Source organism: Phacochoerus africanus, chromosome 3, assembly GCF_016906955.1.
Source record: "Phacochoerus africanus isolate WHEZ1 chromosome 3, ROS_Pafr_v1, whole genome shotgun sequence".
Classification (NCBI taxonomy): domain Eukaryota; kingdom Metazoa; phylum Chordata; class Mammalia; order Artiodactyla; family Suidae; genus Phacochoerus; species Phacochoerus africanus.
In genome coordinates this window covers 32,830,205-32,845,440 of record NC_062546.1, presented here as the reverse complement: position 1 = coordinate 32,845,440, position 15,236 = coordinate 32,830,205, and the positions used below count along the sequence as shown (strand labels likewise).

The 15,236-nt window shown below is 53.2% G+C and overlaps 2 protein-coding genes across 4 annotated transcripts in view; one reads left to right on the top strand and one right to left on the bottom strand.

Annotated features, from left to right (window-relative positions):
- NAPB (NSF attachment protein beta) overlaps positions 1-3,357 on the bottom strand; it is a 34,795-nt gene extending 31,438 nt beyond the window's left edge. For 2 of the 3 annotated variants that reach the window (XM_047771577.1, XM_047771578.1), the window contains exon 1: positions 3,189-3,357. In XM_047771577.1, coding sequence (XP_047627533.1) covers positions 3,189-3,286 — 98 coding nt within the window. In that variant the 5' untranslated portion in view covers positions 3,287-3,357. Of the gene's footprint in view, positions 1-1,592; positions 1,665-3,188 lie in introns of all 3 variants that reach the window. The other variant, XM_047771579.1, reaches the window with a different exon arrangement.
- Positions 3,358-11,125: 7,768 nt separating this feature from the next.
- Positions 11,126-14,800, top strand: CSTL1 (cystatin like 1). The gene is made up of 3 exons (XM_047770194.1): positions 11,126-11,341; positions 13,895-14,008; positions 14,717-14,800. The coding sequence occupies exons 1-3, from the start codon at positions 11,126-11,128 to the stop codon at positions 14,798-14,800; spliced, it is 414 nt and encodes a 137-aa protein (XP_047626150.1).
- The last annotated feature ends 436 nt before the right edge of the window (positions 14,801-15,236 follow it).

The following is a 15,236-nucleotide window of genomic DNA, read 5'->3' as shown; positions in this document are numbered from 1 at the left end:
CTATAGGGGCTTTCATGAAATCTACTTTGACACTGCCAGATTTATGGCTCCTTTACAAGCTTGGAAACCTGGAAACACTCAAGACCAAGAGAAGACAGTGTCAATAATCCAGAACATCTTTCCATGGTCAGTCTTAAGCCACTCTCTTTCATGTGTGCTGCCAGTGCATGCCCAAGTGCTCTCCTGTAACAAGAGAGAGCGAGAGGCCTTAGAACTGCAAAGCCGTCTTACTGTCAGACCCAGGTCAGCATAGAATCATACCAGCAGTTCATTAAGGTGCTAAATTAGAATTTGCAATTAACTACAAAATTCAACAGCTCATCTCTGGAAACAAATGAAATCAAGACACAATTCTTGGTGGTAATTCTGCTATACCATGCAAAGCCAGTGGAAGAGTAAGTTTTAATTTAATTCCACAACTACGAAAACACATCATTGTTTAAGTGGCAGTCAAGCAGACAGATAGGACACCATGACAGTGGTTCCTTGTGACGGCTGCGTCCCTCCACAGCTCCCTTCCTGCAGGGGGATGCAGAGAACACTGACATCTTGCAGACAAGCTTGGACTTGCATCTTACACATAGGAGAATGTGTGACTGCCTTTTCCTCGGAACACATAATGCATGTTTTCATCTAATTTTACTGAAAGCAACAAAAAAGGAAGCGCTACAGAATAGTAGTGAGAATACAGCATTGCCACAAAACTGGCGCAGGAGGTGTATCAACAGTGAGTGAAGAGGACCAACTGCTATCAGGTTTTAATCTGCAGCCGGGATGAGGGGTCTGTGGCCCGCTGGGCACCTTGTAAGGGCCACCCTGGTCCCAAGCAGCATCAGCTGCCCTCTTCAAAGCACAACTGTCGGCTCTTAAGCACATGGGCTTTGCGATACTTCGATACTCTGTGGCTGAGTGTTACCGAGGAGTCTGACATGAACTTGGACTTCACTGTGGCTTAACAAGCAGACAGGGAATTCTTTGGCTGAGGGATGGGAGGCAGGGGGACAAGTGCCCCCGCCTAAGAAGGTGATGACAGCTCCAAGTGATGCCAGGTGTAACGTAAGATCCTAAACACCTAACACTGTGCAGAATCGCTCTTCCCACAACAGTAACAGAAAAGTCAGGCCTGGTTTTTGGATTCAAGGAGTTATATAATGCTATTAGCTCTCAGAGAACTGAGTACGCATCTTCCCCAAGCTGTTCTGGAGCCCAGTATTACTGAACACACAGTCCTCTGTAGTATAAGTACCACTTACATGGGGCAAAGCTCTTTCAAATATCTTACATCATGAAAAGACTGATGATCCGGTCCATAAGGTCTTTGACTCTGAAATCCTGGCAAAGCCACTTGATCTGTCTGGCTCTCTGCTTCCTTGAAAATAACTGGGCTTGACAATTCTAATGAATATGCTAATGAATATTTCACTTTAATGATTCTCCATCTTTAATGATTCTCAATGTTTTACAAGCATATACTCCTGGAACCTTCACTCACTGAGGTATCTCTGTGACCCCTATTTTATAGCAGAGGAAACTTAGGCACAGAGGGGCTAATGAACATGCCCCAGGTCCCAAAGCAAGAATGAGAGACTGACCTGCTGGATCCAGGCCCGACCTAGGATGCACTGACTTTCCTGCAAACTGAGTGTGAAGGTGAGGATCAAAGCCTGCCAACAAAACAGGTGATCAACAGTCAAGGAGGAAAAAGACCTTTCTCTAAAAACAAAAAGTCTTTTCAAAATCAAGATTTGGCCTAGTGTGACAAAAACAGCACCGCAACATCTCCGCATAGAAAGGGGCACTCCCCTGAGAAGCATCAAGTGACTGAGGCTTTTTCCCCTGCCAATTACAGGTTCTCATCCAGGGAAGCCCATGCAGACTTGAGATGCTGAGCCATTAAGACTGCCTCTAGGCATGAGGTGCTATGTGGTTAAATTTTATCTGAATAAATTGTAATTGTTTTGTGAACCAGAGAAAGGAGCTCTTGTTTGGTGTTCCCACCAAGTAAGCAGTGGCTCCTTATGTACTGTCCTAACTTTTAAGGGGGGAATAAATTTATAATTCACTGCTATAATCCAAACTTCACATCACCTAAGAAATTGAGAAACCAGCTGGGATAAATGTCCTGAGAGGTCTTGAGGACCTGACCTTTGGTATCTTTGAGCTCCGCACTCCAGCACTGTGTGAAACCTGCAGTTAGCATTTCATGGAGATGCTCAACAACGATTAAGTATTACAACCAAAAGAACGAGGGTGGCAAAACGAGCAGGTTCTACACTGAAATAAACCTGTGTCTAATAGCGCAACAGTTAAGGATGGGTTCCTAGTCCTCCTCAGAATAAAAACTTGCTCTGGGTGTCCGCAGAGGATCTTTCCCTTTCCAAAGGGAAAAACGGAAAAACACCAGGAATTTTCCGCCTTTCTCATCCTAAACAGCTGAATCATTCACATATTCTACTGTCCAAGAACTGTCAGTGCAGGCTCTGCTTTTTTGGGAAGTCCGAATTTAAGACCTTCCCTAGGAAAGCACATAAGAATCACTGAAAATGGACGGGATTCCCCAAAGACGCAGACTTAAAAGAGGAGCTACGTTATCCTTAATCCGTAGGAAGCCCTGGGCTGGGTTTCACATGAACCTTCTACGAAGAAAACGTACTCGTTCCTCCCACGGGTATTTATTAAATGTGTACCTGGCGCAAGGGGTGCGGGCACAGGGTGGTGGAATGCGGGAATCTAGGCCCCACCACCAGCCCGCCGCCCACCCTCCCAGCGCCTCCGCCCACTCAGGTCTCCTGAGCGACGCGTGGAGAAATAACAAACCCGTGTGGCTGCGGTGGGGAGGGCCACGAACGCCAGCTCGGGGAGGATGCGCGCTTGAGGGTCCTAGGGAATCCCTGGAGAGTGTGGGGGTGGCCGAGAGGGTCCCAGGAGGGCGTGGGGGGGGGTGTTATAGAGTGCCCTTGGGGATCCCTGGGGTGTGTGGGGGCGGGGCCGGGGGGGTGGAGAGACTTCCTGGCGTGCGCGTGGGGGGATGGGGGGAGCTCGGTGGTCCCCAAAGGCTTGTGGGTGCCCGGGGGATCCTAGGGGACCCCTGAAGGGCGCGTGGAAGGCCCCGGGGACCCTGAGGAAAGTGTGGGCCGCCTCCTGGAATGGAAACCCTCCCCTCAGGACCCGCGCGGTCTGGCGCTCACCCAAAGAGCCCGCGGAGGAAGGAGTGGGAGGCCTTGACTCGCTTCTCGGCCTCCGCCATCAGCTGCACCGCCTCTCGCTCCTTCCCTGCGTTGTCCATGTCGACAGCCGCTGCCGCCTCCACAAGCTACTCCCGAGCCGAACGCGTCTCCCGCGCCTCGTCCTCTCGCAGCGGAGGGGCGCGCAGGCGCGGCGCGCAGCCTGTCGGAAGTTGTAGTCCGAGCGGTGGCCTGGCGGCAGGAGTGTGCGAGGCGTCAACTACAACTCCCAGAAGGCCGCGGAGCCGGCTGGAGGCAGGGGCTTCGGGACCAGGGTCCTCACCCTCTGTAGGGCCCTCTACCGAGGAGAGTATTGACAGTTTAAGGAGGCGGGAAATGGAAAAGTTCCCACGGCTTCCAAGGAAGACCGCCTCAAACACTAGCATCACGTTAGTTCAGGAGTCCCTGCCCAGCACGACCGACCGTGGTCAGGGGATGGACGGGGACACGGGATAACGGGATGGATGGGACGCAGGATAACGGGGTGGACCGGGAGACGGCGGGTGGCAGGCTGGAAAGCTCCACTGTACCGCTTGCATTCTGAGAGCACGCTGTAAGGCGGCCACCCAAGCAGCTGCACAAACCTTGTGATACTGGCCCATCTTCTCACGCTCCAGCTACAGCTGCAGGAAGAGCCATGTTTTTCTCCAGAGCAAGGCGTTTAGATCTGTCAGTCGTCTCTTCCTAGGCTATAGAAGACTTGCACATATGCAATATGTGCATAATTCTGCCTTTTTATTGACTGGATTCTTTTCAATGGATGTGAGCAATTGAGCTCTCTTGCTCTTTACGTAATGTTGGCCATATTGTGGGGTGGGCCTCTGGGACAGCCATTCTCCCTGCCAGGAAGACTTCGAATCTCCCAGGAGAGGTATCCATAGATAGGGGCTATTGTGTGCCAGCAACTTCCAGGACTGTCCCAAAGGGAGTTATTTTTTCATACAAAGTCTAGACCATTTACATTTGGCAATGCTAAAGCAGAGGTGGTGAAGCAAATATGAAAACCACTGCCAAATGAGAACTTGTGACAATTTCAAACTATTAATAAATACACTGTGGGCACTGGCACACAAAATACATTTAAGAAAATGAAGCTGTCTTGAGAGAAAGGCAAGAAGGGCCAAACTCCTAGAAAGAAAGGTCACTAAAGCAAATGTTGCAGAGCTTGCAGTGCAGGCACTCCAGACTGAAGGGAGCTTCAGATCCCAGAGTTTATTTACTTTCACTGCATCTGTTATTCTGACTTCAAAGAGCTAATTTGGAGCAGTATTGGGGAAGAAGGAGACAGGAAATTAGAGGCAGCAGTGAACACAGGAGTGAAAAAAAAGAAACGTGTAAGCTGTGGACATGAACCTTTGAGAAGCAGAGAACATGAGCCTTTGAGAAGTCTATGGGGATTTAGTGGAGGGGTTCAGGTCAAAAACTCCAAGTGCAACAACAGTGTGTTGATTAAAGCAGTTGCCAAAGCTGCCTTAGGGCAGGGACTCCGAGAAATACTGCTCTCCAAGCCCCCATCTCTACATCAGGGTTTCCTGGAGTTGGAGTCTAGGAAGGGTATGTTTAAGAAGTCCACCACTCTTGAGCCTACAGTTCCAGAGTTTCAAGCATACAGTCAGCTGAGGAGGAGGGAATGGGCTGCCTTCTCTACTCTAGAGGCTGCAGTTATGGGTGGCAGGGGTGCATCCTGACATTGTTGGTGTTTCTGGGTATTTCCCTCATTCTCTTCCTTCTCATGGGCACTCCCACCCTCCCCCACAGTCCACACCGCAGTGGGAGAAAAACCTCCTACCTTCATTGCTGTATTCACAGCATGTTTTATTCTTCCAGAGCTGGGTGAGGGGAGGTAGCTGGCAGAGGGACAGACCTCCCAGAGTTAACCCGGACCAACCCTGACCAGAGGGACAGAGGGGGATGCTCCAAGCAGGAGGGAGGGAGGAGGAGACCTGCTCCCGTGTGGACCATGGAAGGGGGTGCGAGACCCTGCAGTAGATCCAAAGGACCCATGCCCCCCAGCCCCCATGCTAGCCAGGACAGTGGCCATATACATTTAGAGCAAATAATATGAAGTAAAGTGTAGATATCATCCCCGGTCATACTAGCCACATTTCAACTGCTCAGTAGCCACAGGTAGCTGATGGCTACCATATCAGGCCGCACTGACAGAGAATATTTTGTCACTGCCCAAAATTCTAGTGGACAGCACTGGACTGACACATCTTGTCTCTCAGCGGCTCTGGACACTGGGGATGAAAGAGGAAGAAGGCTTCAGAATTTCTGAGAAGATGGAGCAGGAAAGGGAGAGCTTCCCCCGAAGGAGGCAGAACCAGGTAGAACCTGCAGGATAAGGGTTAGGGTTAAGCGTGGTGTCTGCATATGCGCAGAGGGGGTACAGCATGGGGTTCTGCGTCAGCTGGCACCTGGGGAGAAGGGCAGCAGGCACCAATGCAGGGGCCTGGTGGGGGGGTGCTCTGATGGCTTGGTGACTCAGCGCAGCTGCCAGGTACAGCTCACATAGTGTCACCTCTGGTTCTGGAGTCAGTGGGAAACTTCTGACCATGACTAGCTCTTAATCTTCCTGTACCTGCTGTCCTCCTGGTGGTTCTCTCTGGCCTTCAGCCTGCTCTGCGTGAATGCTGAGCCCTGCAACTCCCCCACCCCCAACCAATAATTAATCTCATTCATAGGGGAATTCATGCCTCTTTGCCTCCTGGGAGCAGCCCTCAATGAGTGACCCCTCGCAGGGGCGGGGGGACAGCTGAGGAACATTCTACCCCCTCTTGTGATCAGGCTCCCCCAAGATGGCTGTGCTCTTGCTCTCTGTATGCCCCCTGCTGGGCCAGCACCCACCTAACCTACACACCATTCACGTGACTGACCTTCCCCCAATCACAGAGCCTAATCAGTAACTACCTAGGTGCTTGCCCCGCCCCCCCAACCGGCCCCAGCTAGTGACTATTCTAGTCTTGTGTGTGTGTGTGTGTGTGTGTGTGTGTGTGTGTCTTTTTAGGGCCACACCCATGGTATATGGAAATTCCCAGGCTAGGGGTGAGATCGGAGCTACAGCTGCTGGCCTACACCACAGCCACGGCAAGGTGGGATCTGAGCTGTGTCTGTGACCTACACCACAGCTCACGGCAACACCAGGTCCTTAACCCACTGAGCAAGGCCAGGGATCAAACCCAAGTCCTCATGGATCCTAGTCTGGTTCGTTAACCCTGAACCACAGTAGGATCCTGTTCTAATCTTTAAACCATAACATCTTCACCAAAACAGCTTATCAAAGCGGTAGTGAGGGGCGTGGCCCTTGCTGGTCTCCTTGGGAGTCTGCACCACCCCTCATACCTGGTAATTTCCCTCTCCCCCCAGGAGCAAAGCTGCAGGGTCTTGCCCTCCCTGGGGCCTCAGGACCTTGCTTTAGACCTATAAGATCCCTCATCCACTAAACCACTGAGGTCTGTGGCACTGACTCCAGGCTCTTTCTTCAGTCTGGAGGCTGGACAAGAGCAGGACTTGCAGCCCCACACCCCTTCCTGGCACCCTCAGTGGGGGGCACTCCCTTGCCCACAGGAGAAGGTTGCTTGTTCTGCGCCCTCTATAGGCTCCTTCCCGCCCTTTGCCCACATCCCTGCTTCTGCTAGAGTCCTTGTCCCAGGTCTACCTGTGGGAAGACACCAGCGGGATAGCTAAGGACCAGCAGACCCCCTGCTGGTTACCAGATCATCAGCTGGCTTTCTCACCTGTGGGTCACCCAGTGGGCCCTGGTTTCCACTTCAAACTTGGTCACTATTGTCCCCTGTGGTTGTGGCGCTCTCCAGCTGCCGGGGGTTTTCACGTGGGGTGTGCCTGAGGGTGTAGCTAGAGCTGCAGTTGACTTCCCGCCCACCTAGCGCCTGGACTAGGGAGACATACATGGCCACAGCAGCCGAGGGCTGCTAGCAGGCTCTCTGGACACACACGGTGGCCAGGGCCACCAGATGCTGGGGGTGGGGGGAGCGCGGGGGCGGGGGAGGGGGAACCCAGGCAGCAGCCATGCTGCCTTAGACCTGGTCTCCAAGGCTCCCGGGCTGTGCTTCTGCTTCCTGGGAGCAAATCGCTTGGAGCTGTGCAGAAGCTTTAATTACCGCACGTTCCAGGGAGCCTGTCCCCACCCTGATCCACTCAGGTCGCACTGACAGTCCCCAGACTGGGGGTCCCAAGAGGCTCTCCCTGCTCCAGCCACCTCCTCCATGGGCATCTGGCCTCAGTTCCCACTGCAGCATGAGTGGCTCAGAGGCAATTGGTCCCAGCCCTGGCCAGGGCCCCCTTTAAAGGGAGGGAAGAAAGGAAGCAAGCCATTGCAGTAGTGAATTAATGACATTGACTGTTCTCCACACACGGATGATGTTGGGCTTCTGAACTATGTGCAGCATTAAAGACAGAATTTAAAGACTTTATTTCCAGGGTGCAGAGCAGGAGACACTGGCGTGAGTGATGCACACAAGGACAAGGCCATGCTCTGCCCTCACTTTGTGAATGTGTCCTTCTCATTTAGCGCCATGTTTTTAAAATGTTTGTACATTCTGTTGGCAATTTCGCTTTTTAAATCAGCCCCCAAGCACAGTGCTGAAGTGCTGTCTGGTCCTGAGGCAAGAAGCCTGGGCCGTATCCTCTGGAACAAACACGGGTATTGGGGTAGCTTTGTTCAGGCAGGAGTTCTAGGGCTGTTGGCCATGAGTCAGCATTAACACGTTTGCGACATGCCAAATACAACAATATCTGTCACATACCTATTGAAGGGTTGACAAAATGATCAGACACTCATGGGAAGCAAGCCTGCGTTTCCCTGGGGGGTGATGGTTCAGTCTCTGTTAATTCAGGTTTGTGGTCACTTGATAGGACAGAAGTACCTGGAATGACGAGATCCAGCCATACTGGGAGCTGGGTAGAGACAACGAAGTGAAGCAGATCATAGGATCGCTCTTTCCCAACCCCTAAAGGACATGGACAGAAATGCGAACATCCATCACTTCTGCAGAACGAAGGCAGGGCCACCTCCCCATGGCTGTTGGCTCATCACCCATCCCTGTGGTGTGGTCAGCCTGTGATGCTGACCTGCACAGGCTCCATTGGGGGGCCATGGCTTCGGACTTCCTGTGGTGTTTGGCCAGCGAGGTGCCCAGCCTGAGGTGGAGGACAGAAGGTGAGAGACATCATTGCATTGGTCCCCGGTCCACTGACTGGGTGGCCAGCTGAAGGTCTCATCATCCTGCAGCCGATGATGGCACTGTCCCCAGGCACACTTGCCCCTGCAGCACTGTAGGTAGAAGCGTAAATAAACCCTCTGTTGCCAGTGTGTCCTTTTGACTGCAGGGACCCTGACAGATAACCTCCCCAGTTCGGTGTCTGAAGCTGGTATAACCTTGAAACCAGATCAGAAAGGGCCAGTGGTGAGAAGGGACAGTTTGAGGCCAAGCTTACTTATGAACATGGATACAAAAATTCTGAATAAAGCGTTAGCAAACACACCGTGAAAAACAAACAAACAAACAAACAAACCCTGATGGTTGTGGATATCAAAGTGAGATGCTAAACTTTAAACTTTAAGAAGTTTTAAGTGCAAAGACAGGAAAGCAGCTTTATGACCTTGATTTCCTAAATAGACATCAAAAGTGCAAACTATAAGAGAAAAAAATCAATACATTCACTCCATTAAGATTAAAGATTTATTTTCACCTGCTTAGCATAACTCAAAAGACAAAAACCACAACCCAGCCAAAGACATTTGCAGTATGTAAACACTAAAAGAATAATCATTAAGGGTAAAGACATTCTCCAAACCAATGGAAGGCAAATAACCAAACAGAAAACACGGGCGAAGGACTGGAACCTGAAGCCTCAAAGGTCACAGCAAAGTCCTGGCCCTCTTAGGCTGTTGCTGCTCATTGCCTCGGGGGGACAGTGTCCCTCCACAGAAGGACAGCCAGGGGCAGGGGCAGGAGGCTGCGGAGGCTGCGGAGCTGGGGGCCTTCTCTTCGCTTTCAGGATGGGGCCTTGTGAATGTTTAAGTGGAGTCACCTGTCCCAGTGCTGGTAAACCCAAGCTGCAGTTGCATGGACAAAGCTGCCACCTCGGTCCCCAGGGGGAAGGCCCATGGAGACAGACTGGTTGGCCCCTGTGACCTCTCTGACCTCTGAGCCCCGTGGCTTCTCAGTCTGGAAAGAAAATGTCCCCTGGGCCCTTCGGGGTGGTGTGGCTCCACGCCTTCTGGAGCGCTGCCTCCTCCCTGCTGGCCCTCTGCTGCTCGCCTGCTCGCAGCACCAGCTGGCACCTCCAGCCAAGGTCAGCCACGTCCTTCTGCTGCCGCTGGGAAGGCTGTGCGAACTAACCTGTGACCCCTTCACCACTGAGCACCCAAACCCAAACCCCCCTGTCAATGTTTCATAGATTTACATTGTCTTTGACTGCAAAGTACAGACACCACCTTCTCTGGTCACTTCTCTGTGTCTTCATTCTCTTGTTTATGTGTGATCAGCCCCTAAAATCTGAATGCTTGTCTCCTGTTAATCTGCCTTCGGTCCATTGAATTCTTAGGCCGAGCCCAAGCCTCCAAGAGGGAGGGGTGGGAGTTCCTACTGTAGCTCAGCAGTTACGATTCCGACTAGTATCTGTGAGGATGTGGGTTCAATCCTTGGCCTTGCTCAGTGGGTTAAGGATCTGGCAGCCATGAGCTGTGGTGTCGGTCACAGATGTCGCTCAGATCAGGAGTTGCTGTGGCTGTGGTGTAGGCCAGCAGCTGCAGCTCTGATTTGACCCCTAGCCTGGGAACTTCTATATGCTGCAGGTGCAGCCCTAAAAAGTAAATAAATAAATAAATAAAATAAAAAATAGAGAGAGGGAAAATATCCCGTTCCTAACACCTCGCCCTCAGGGCCTGCAGGACCCATTTCTGCATAAGGCCTACAGCTCACCCTTCCCTCACAGAAAGGCTAGGGTTACCTCACAAAGCTCTGGGGCCACACCAGATAGCAAGAAGTAGCGCCTGGCCTGCAGGCATAGTGGGATCCAGCAGGCAGGACTCTGCGGTGAGTGAGTGGCAGGTGAGTAAAAAGAGCCAGTCTCTAGAGGAAACACAGGAACAGATGATGGTTGAGCGGGAGGGCTGAGCCCACCGTAGATAAGTAGAATGTGTCAGACCCTGTTCCAGGTCCCTGACACCTTGCATCCCAGTTCAGACAGTACCTCTTTGTAGCTCCCTGAACCCCAACAAGGCACCAGTTCCTACTGCCCGTGGGGTCTATTCTTGGGGCTCTCTTCCCCACCAGGTGTGAGGGCAGGGGGAGGAGCTTGCCTGCTCTGGCAGGTGTTTAGAAACGCCACTTCCTATAGTCCCCCCAAAACCCAGGGGGTGTCGGAGTTCCCGTCGTGGCTCAGTGGTTAATGAATCCGGCTAGGAACCATGAGGTTGCGGGTTCGATGCCTGGCCTTGCTCAGTGGGTTAAGGATCTGGCGTTGCCGTGAGCTGTGGTATAGGTCACAGACGCAGCTCGGATCCCACGTCACTGTGGCTGTGTGTAGGCCAGCGGCTATAGCTCCAATTCAACCCCTAGCCTGGGCCTCCATATGGTGCGGGAGCGGCCCAAGAAGTGGCAAAATGACAAAAAAAAAAAAAAACACCCAAAAAACAAAAACTCGGTGGGTATAAAAGGTGAACGACCTATTGGTGGGTCAGGAAGCCATGAGGGAGATTTCCCCGGTGGGGCCTTTGGCCAGATCATGGGCCCCAGAAGGAAGGGGCTGGGGTCTCAATCTCTGTGTGACCACAGGCAGGAGTCTCCTGGAAAAGCCTGTGCAGGTGCGGACCGCACTGTCAGTGGGTGAGCAGTCGTGGTGGCACCTTTCTACCTGGAAGGCACGGTGCAGAGATGGGAGCTGGACCCTGGGGGAACCCGCTGCTGCTGCTGGTGGCCCTGGCCCTGGCGGTCAGACTGGGTCAATTTCAAGGGTGGAGCGGCTTCCAGCAGTCCATGAGCTGGAAGAATGTGAACTCCACGCTCAACTTCTTCATGGAGACCTTCAACAATAACAGCAATGACTCCTACCTGTTCCGTGTGGACAAGCTGCTGCGCAGTCAGGTGCAGGTGAGAGCAGGTGGGCAGGGCCTCAAGGGTCCCCGTGGGCTCCCAGGGAGGATCGGGTAGGGTGTCCCCGAGGGGTGGGGGTGCGGCAGCTTCTAGGCTCAGACCCAGAGCTGCCTGAGCCCCAGACACAGGGGCCAAGGGGACCTAACGCTGCTCCTCTCACCTGAGCAGAAACAGTCCCTGAGCTTCTCAGCTGCTGCTCCTGGAGGAAACTTGCTTTCATTCAGAAATTAGGTCCTGCCGGGGGGATAGCAAATGAGGATGGTCTTGTTTCATTTATTATCCTTCTTGTTTGGCAAATTGCAAATGTCTTCTATTTCCCCCAGAGGTGTTTTTCCATGTCCAGGGTTGTAAGGCCCCAGTCTGGACTTCCCAGCTGTGTCTTCCGAACCTGGGACCCCATAGCGGGTGTTTCGGGGAGGTTGGTGGGGGATAGGCTTTAACCACATGCTCTCTCTTTTTGTTTTACACATAAAGTTTTTCTGAAAAAGATTGATTGAAAGATACTAGAGGAAAGGACAATTGTTTAAATCCCACTTTTGTTGGCCCATCCTGTCCTCAAGGTTAGATGGTAAACTACGTAGGTTAGGGCAGAGGAAATGATGCATCTCCGTTTACCTAACTGGATTTGGAAAAAATGACTGACCATTAGGAAGGGGCTCTGGCTAGAGGGCAGGCAGCAGGCACAGAACCCCGGGGGGCAGGGCAGTGTCCTTGTGGCACTAAGGCCCCATGCGGTGCAGACTGTGTCCTGTCCTCCTTTCCATTTGAGTCGCTTGCTCTTCCTGCAGGTTGGCCGCAGAGCCCAGGACATTGGGTGACATGGCCACAAGGTGGCAACCGTTCACCAAATTCTGCCCAAGTTGGCCTTTTCTCCCAATCAGTCTCTGGGGAGAAGGTGGAACCCAAGTCTAGTCCATTATCAGTAACAGCTGAAACAAGTGTTTATGAGCCAACTTTTGAAGTCATGTCGTGGATTAGTGAACAGAGTGGACGTGCCCTGGGTAGCTGGGTGACCTGGGGCACCTGCTGCCTCAATGACCTCACAGAGGGCACAGGAGGGGAAACGGAGGCATCTCTGCAGGGCCACAGTCCCCCTTCTGGGTGTGACACCCAGCTTCTCCTAACTGTGGGATCTTGGTCAAGGGCTACCCATTGCCTCCAGGCCCGTTCCCTCACCTGCAAAGTGGGCAGAAGCCGCACCCATGAATTTGTACAATCATGATTGTTCCTATTATTTAGCAAGCACTTCTAACAATGACTAAGGAGACACTGTGCACAAAGAAGAGTCCGTGATACTTATGGCCAGTGTTTTAGTTTCCTCCTACTTCCTATGTGAAACCTCAGCATCCCTGGATGGAGCCCGCTGTCCTCTAGCGAGGAGCCAGGAGCCTGCGTCCTGAGGTCCTTCCAGGGGATGCAGGAACCAGGACAATCCTGCCCCCAGGCGCCACATCCTGCTGCTCTGCCCTGAGGTTTTCTGGGGGTGCTGTCCTCCAGGGGGCAGTGCGAGGGCCTCCCCCTCTGTCACCACCCCAGAGAGTGCCCTGCCTCTCACTGGTTTGGCATAATGCCTGGGAACATTGCAGCCTCTCCCCTCCCCAGCAGGCATACTCACCTGGGACCCATCTGCAGAGTTTCCCTGTTGGAGGGGGGGGGCTTCCTGCCACCAAGGGCTTTGCAGTTTTGCCTCTTCAGTCTTGGTGGCCTCCATGTGGACCTGAGAATAAGAGGACCAGCAGGGACTAGCCCCGGCGCACTCTCTGTGGTTCTGTCCACACCAGCACACACCCGGGAGGAAATTGGCACCACTCTGCCCATTTTAGAGGAGGAAATGGAGACACAGCACAGAGGGTGGGGGGACTGGCCCAGGCGACAGCTGGTAGGAGACAAAACTCAGGGACAAAGCAGTTACTGTCCTCTCTCACTTGACTGCCTCCGAGAGAGGCTTCAGGCTATGTTCCCTGCATTTTGCTAAAACCTGCCATCATTCGTGGTTAGTAAGCCATTTGACAATCTGTGCTATGCATTCAGGGGACACATGCCAGGGTGCCCTCCACAGGAGAGAGAGGAGGGAGGCTTGAGCCTACAGCAGCAGCAGGCAGGAGCTTGCTCAGACCAGCTCGGTCCCTGCACCCAGGCTGTGAGCTGTGGCGCTGAGCTGCTGTCTTCAAATTTGCTGGGGGGTGAGGGGAGGGAGGCAGGACAAGGGCCTGGATTCAGCTCCATCTGTATGTTCTGAGGATGACTATGCCGACCACGGGGCACAGGAGGCTGCCAAGCTAACTGTTGCCTCCCTGGTCCCGAGGATGTGAGGGAGACAGGTGAGAAGGCACCTGTGACTGCAGCAGAGAAGCTGGTCCAGAGCAGGGACCAGACTTCGCATGCCCTGGGCACCGATTGGGCGCTACTCTGCATCCTCCAGCCTGGAGGGGAGGAGGCTGAGCTCCAGGATGGGATGGTGGTCCTGGGGCCTCACTCTCCGGCCAGCTGCTTCTGGAGAGCGTCAGCAACTGGACACCTGAAGTCAAAACAGCCTTTACTTCTCGGTAGCTGACAACGGGTGTGGAATACCTGGTCACTGTGAAGATTGGACGGACCAAGTGCAAGAGGAATATCACGAACAACCTCTCATGCCCCTTTCAGAGCAAGAAAAAGCTGCAGAAGGTGTGTGCTGCGGCGTCTGCAAAGGGGCTCCGCTTGAGGGGGAAGTGAACATTCAATAAGGAAAGTGGGTTGCTGGGTGGCTGGGGCGCTGCGTGGGCACAGCCCTGACCCCCCCCCCCAGAGGTGACAGGGCAGGGGGGACGGGGAAGGGAAGCCCTCTAATTGGGTGTCTCCCCACCCAGGGCAGGCACAGCCCTGGCCATAGGCCTCTGGGTGCCAGACTGCTTGCCTGTCTGACCCACTCTCCAGCCCTCAAGTGGAAGTGGCTTTACTTTCCTTGGGACCTTGTCTGGTCTGGGTCTGTGCCCCCAGGTCCCTGTGGATTGTCCAGTGGCCTCCTTGTCTCCCAATTTCTTCCCTCTTCATGGTCTCTCCTGCAGCACTTCTCGAGCTGCCAGTCCCGAGGGTCTTGCGCTGTGTCTGGCGCAGGTGCAGGAGGACTGGGTGGGGCCAGCTCTCCAGGCGTGCCTGCTCCAGGTTCCCAGGGGCTGGCAGAGGAGACCGTGGTGACATTCCCATGCTGTCCAGCCACCCTTGACCCCCAGTACATGACAGTGAACAGATCTGGTCTCACCCATGTGCTCGGAGCTTCATCTCGGCAAAGGTTTAGACACCCCAGACTGGGGCCTGGTGGGAGACAGGAATTTTTGTCACCTTAAAAAATCTCTCCCTGAAGGCTGATTGTCTGTTTTCTCTCTCCTGCCACAGAGTTTCATTTGTGACTTTTTGGTGTACACTGTGCCCTGGATAAACCACTACCAGCTCTGGAACAATTCCTGCCTGGAGGCCTAGATGCATTTGTGCAAAGATTCTTGATGGAACCTTGGCCAGGCCTGCCGTGTGCTTTGTGTTGTAGCATCAGAAACATCCTGGTGTGTCAGGGTCTCCAGACACACTCACACCCACTCCCATGTCCACATTCAGAGGCAGATTCACACCCACACACAGGCTCACACTCACACTCATACACAGGCTCACTCACACCCACAAGGAGGCTCACACACACTCACACACCTGTACTCACACACTCATGCATGTGTTCAATGGTCTTTAGGCGGCTGGCACAATTTAGGTGCTGGTGCAGAAGGTCATTAACTCTTTGGGGGAACTTGTACGTTTTTCTACCTCCAGCCCATGTCTCTAGGCTTTTCATGATTCAGGCACATCCTGGAGTTCCCGTCGTGGCTCAGTGGTTAACGAATCTGATGAGGAACCATGAGGTTTCGGG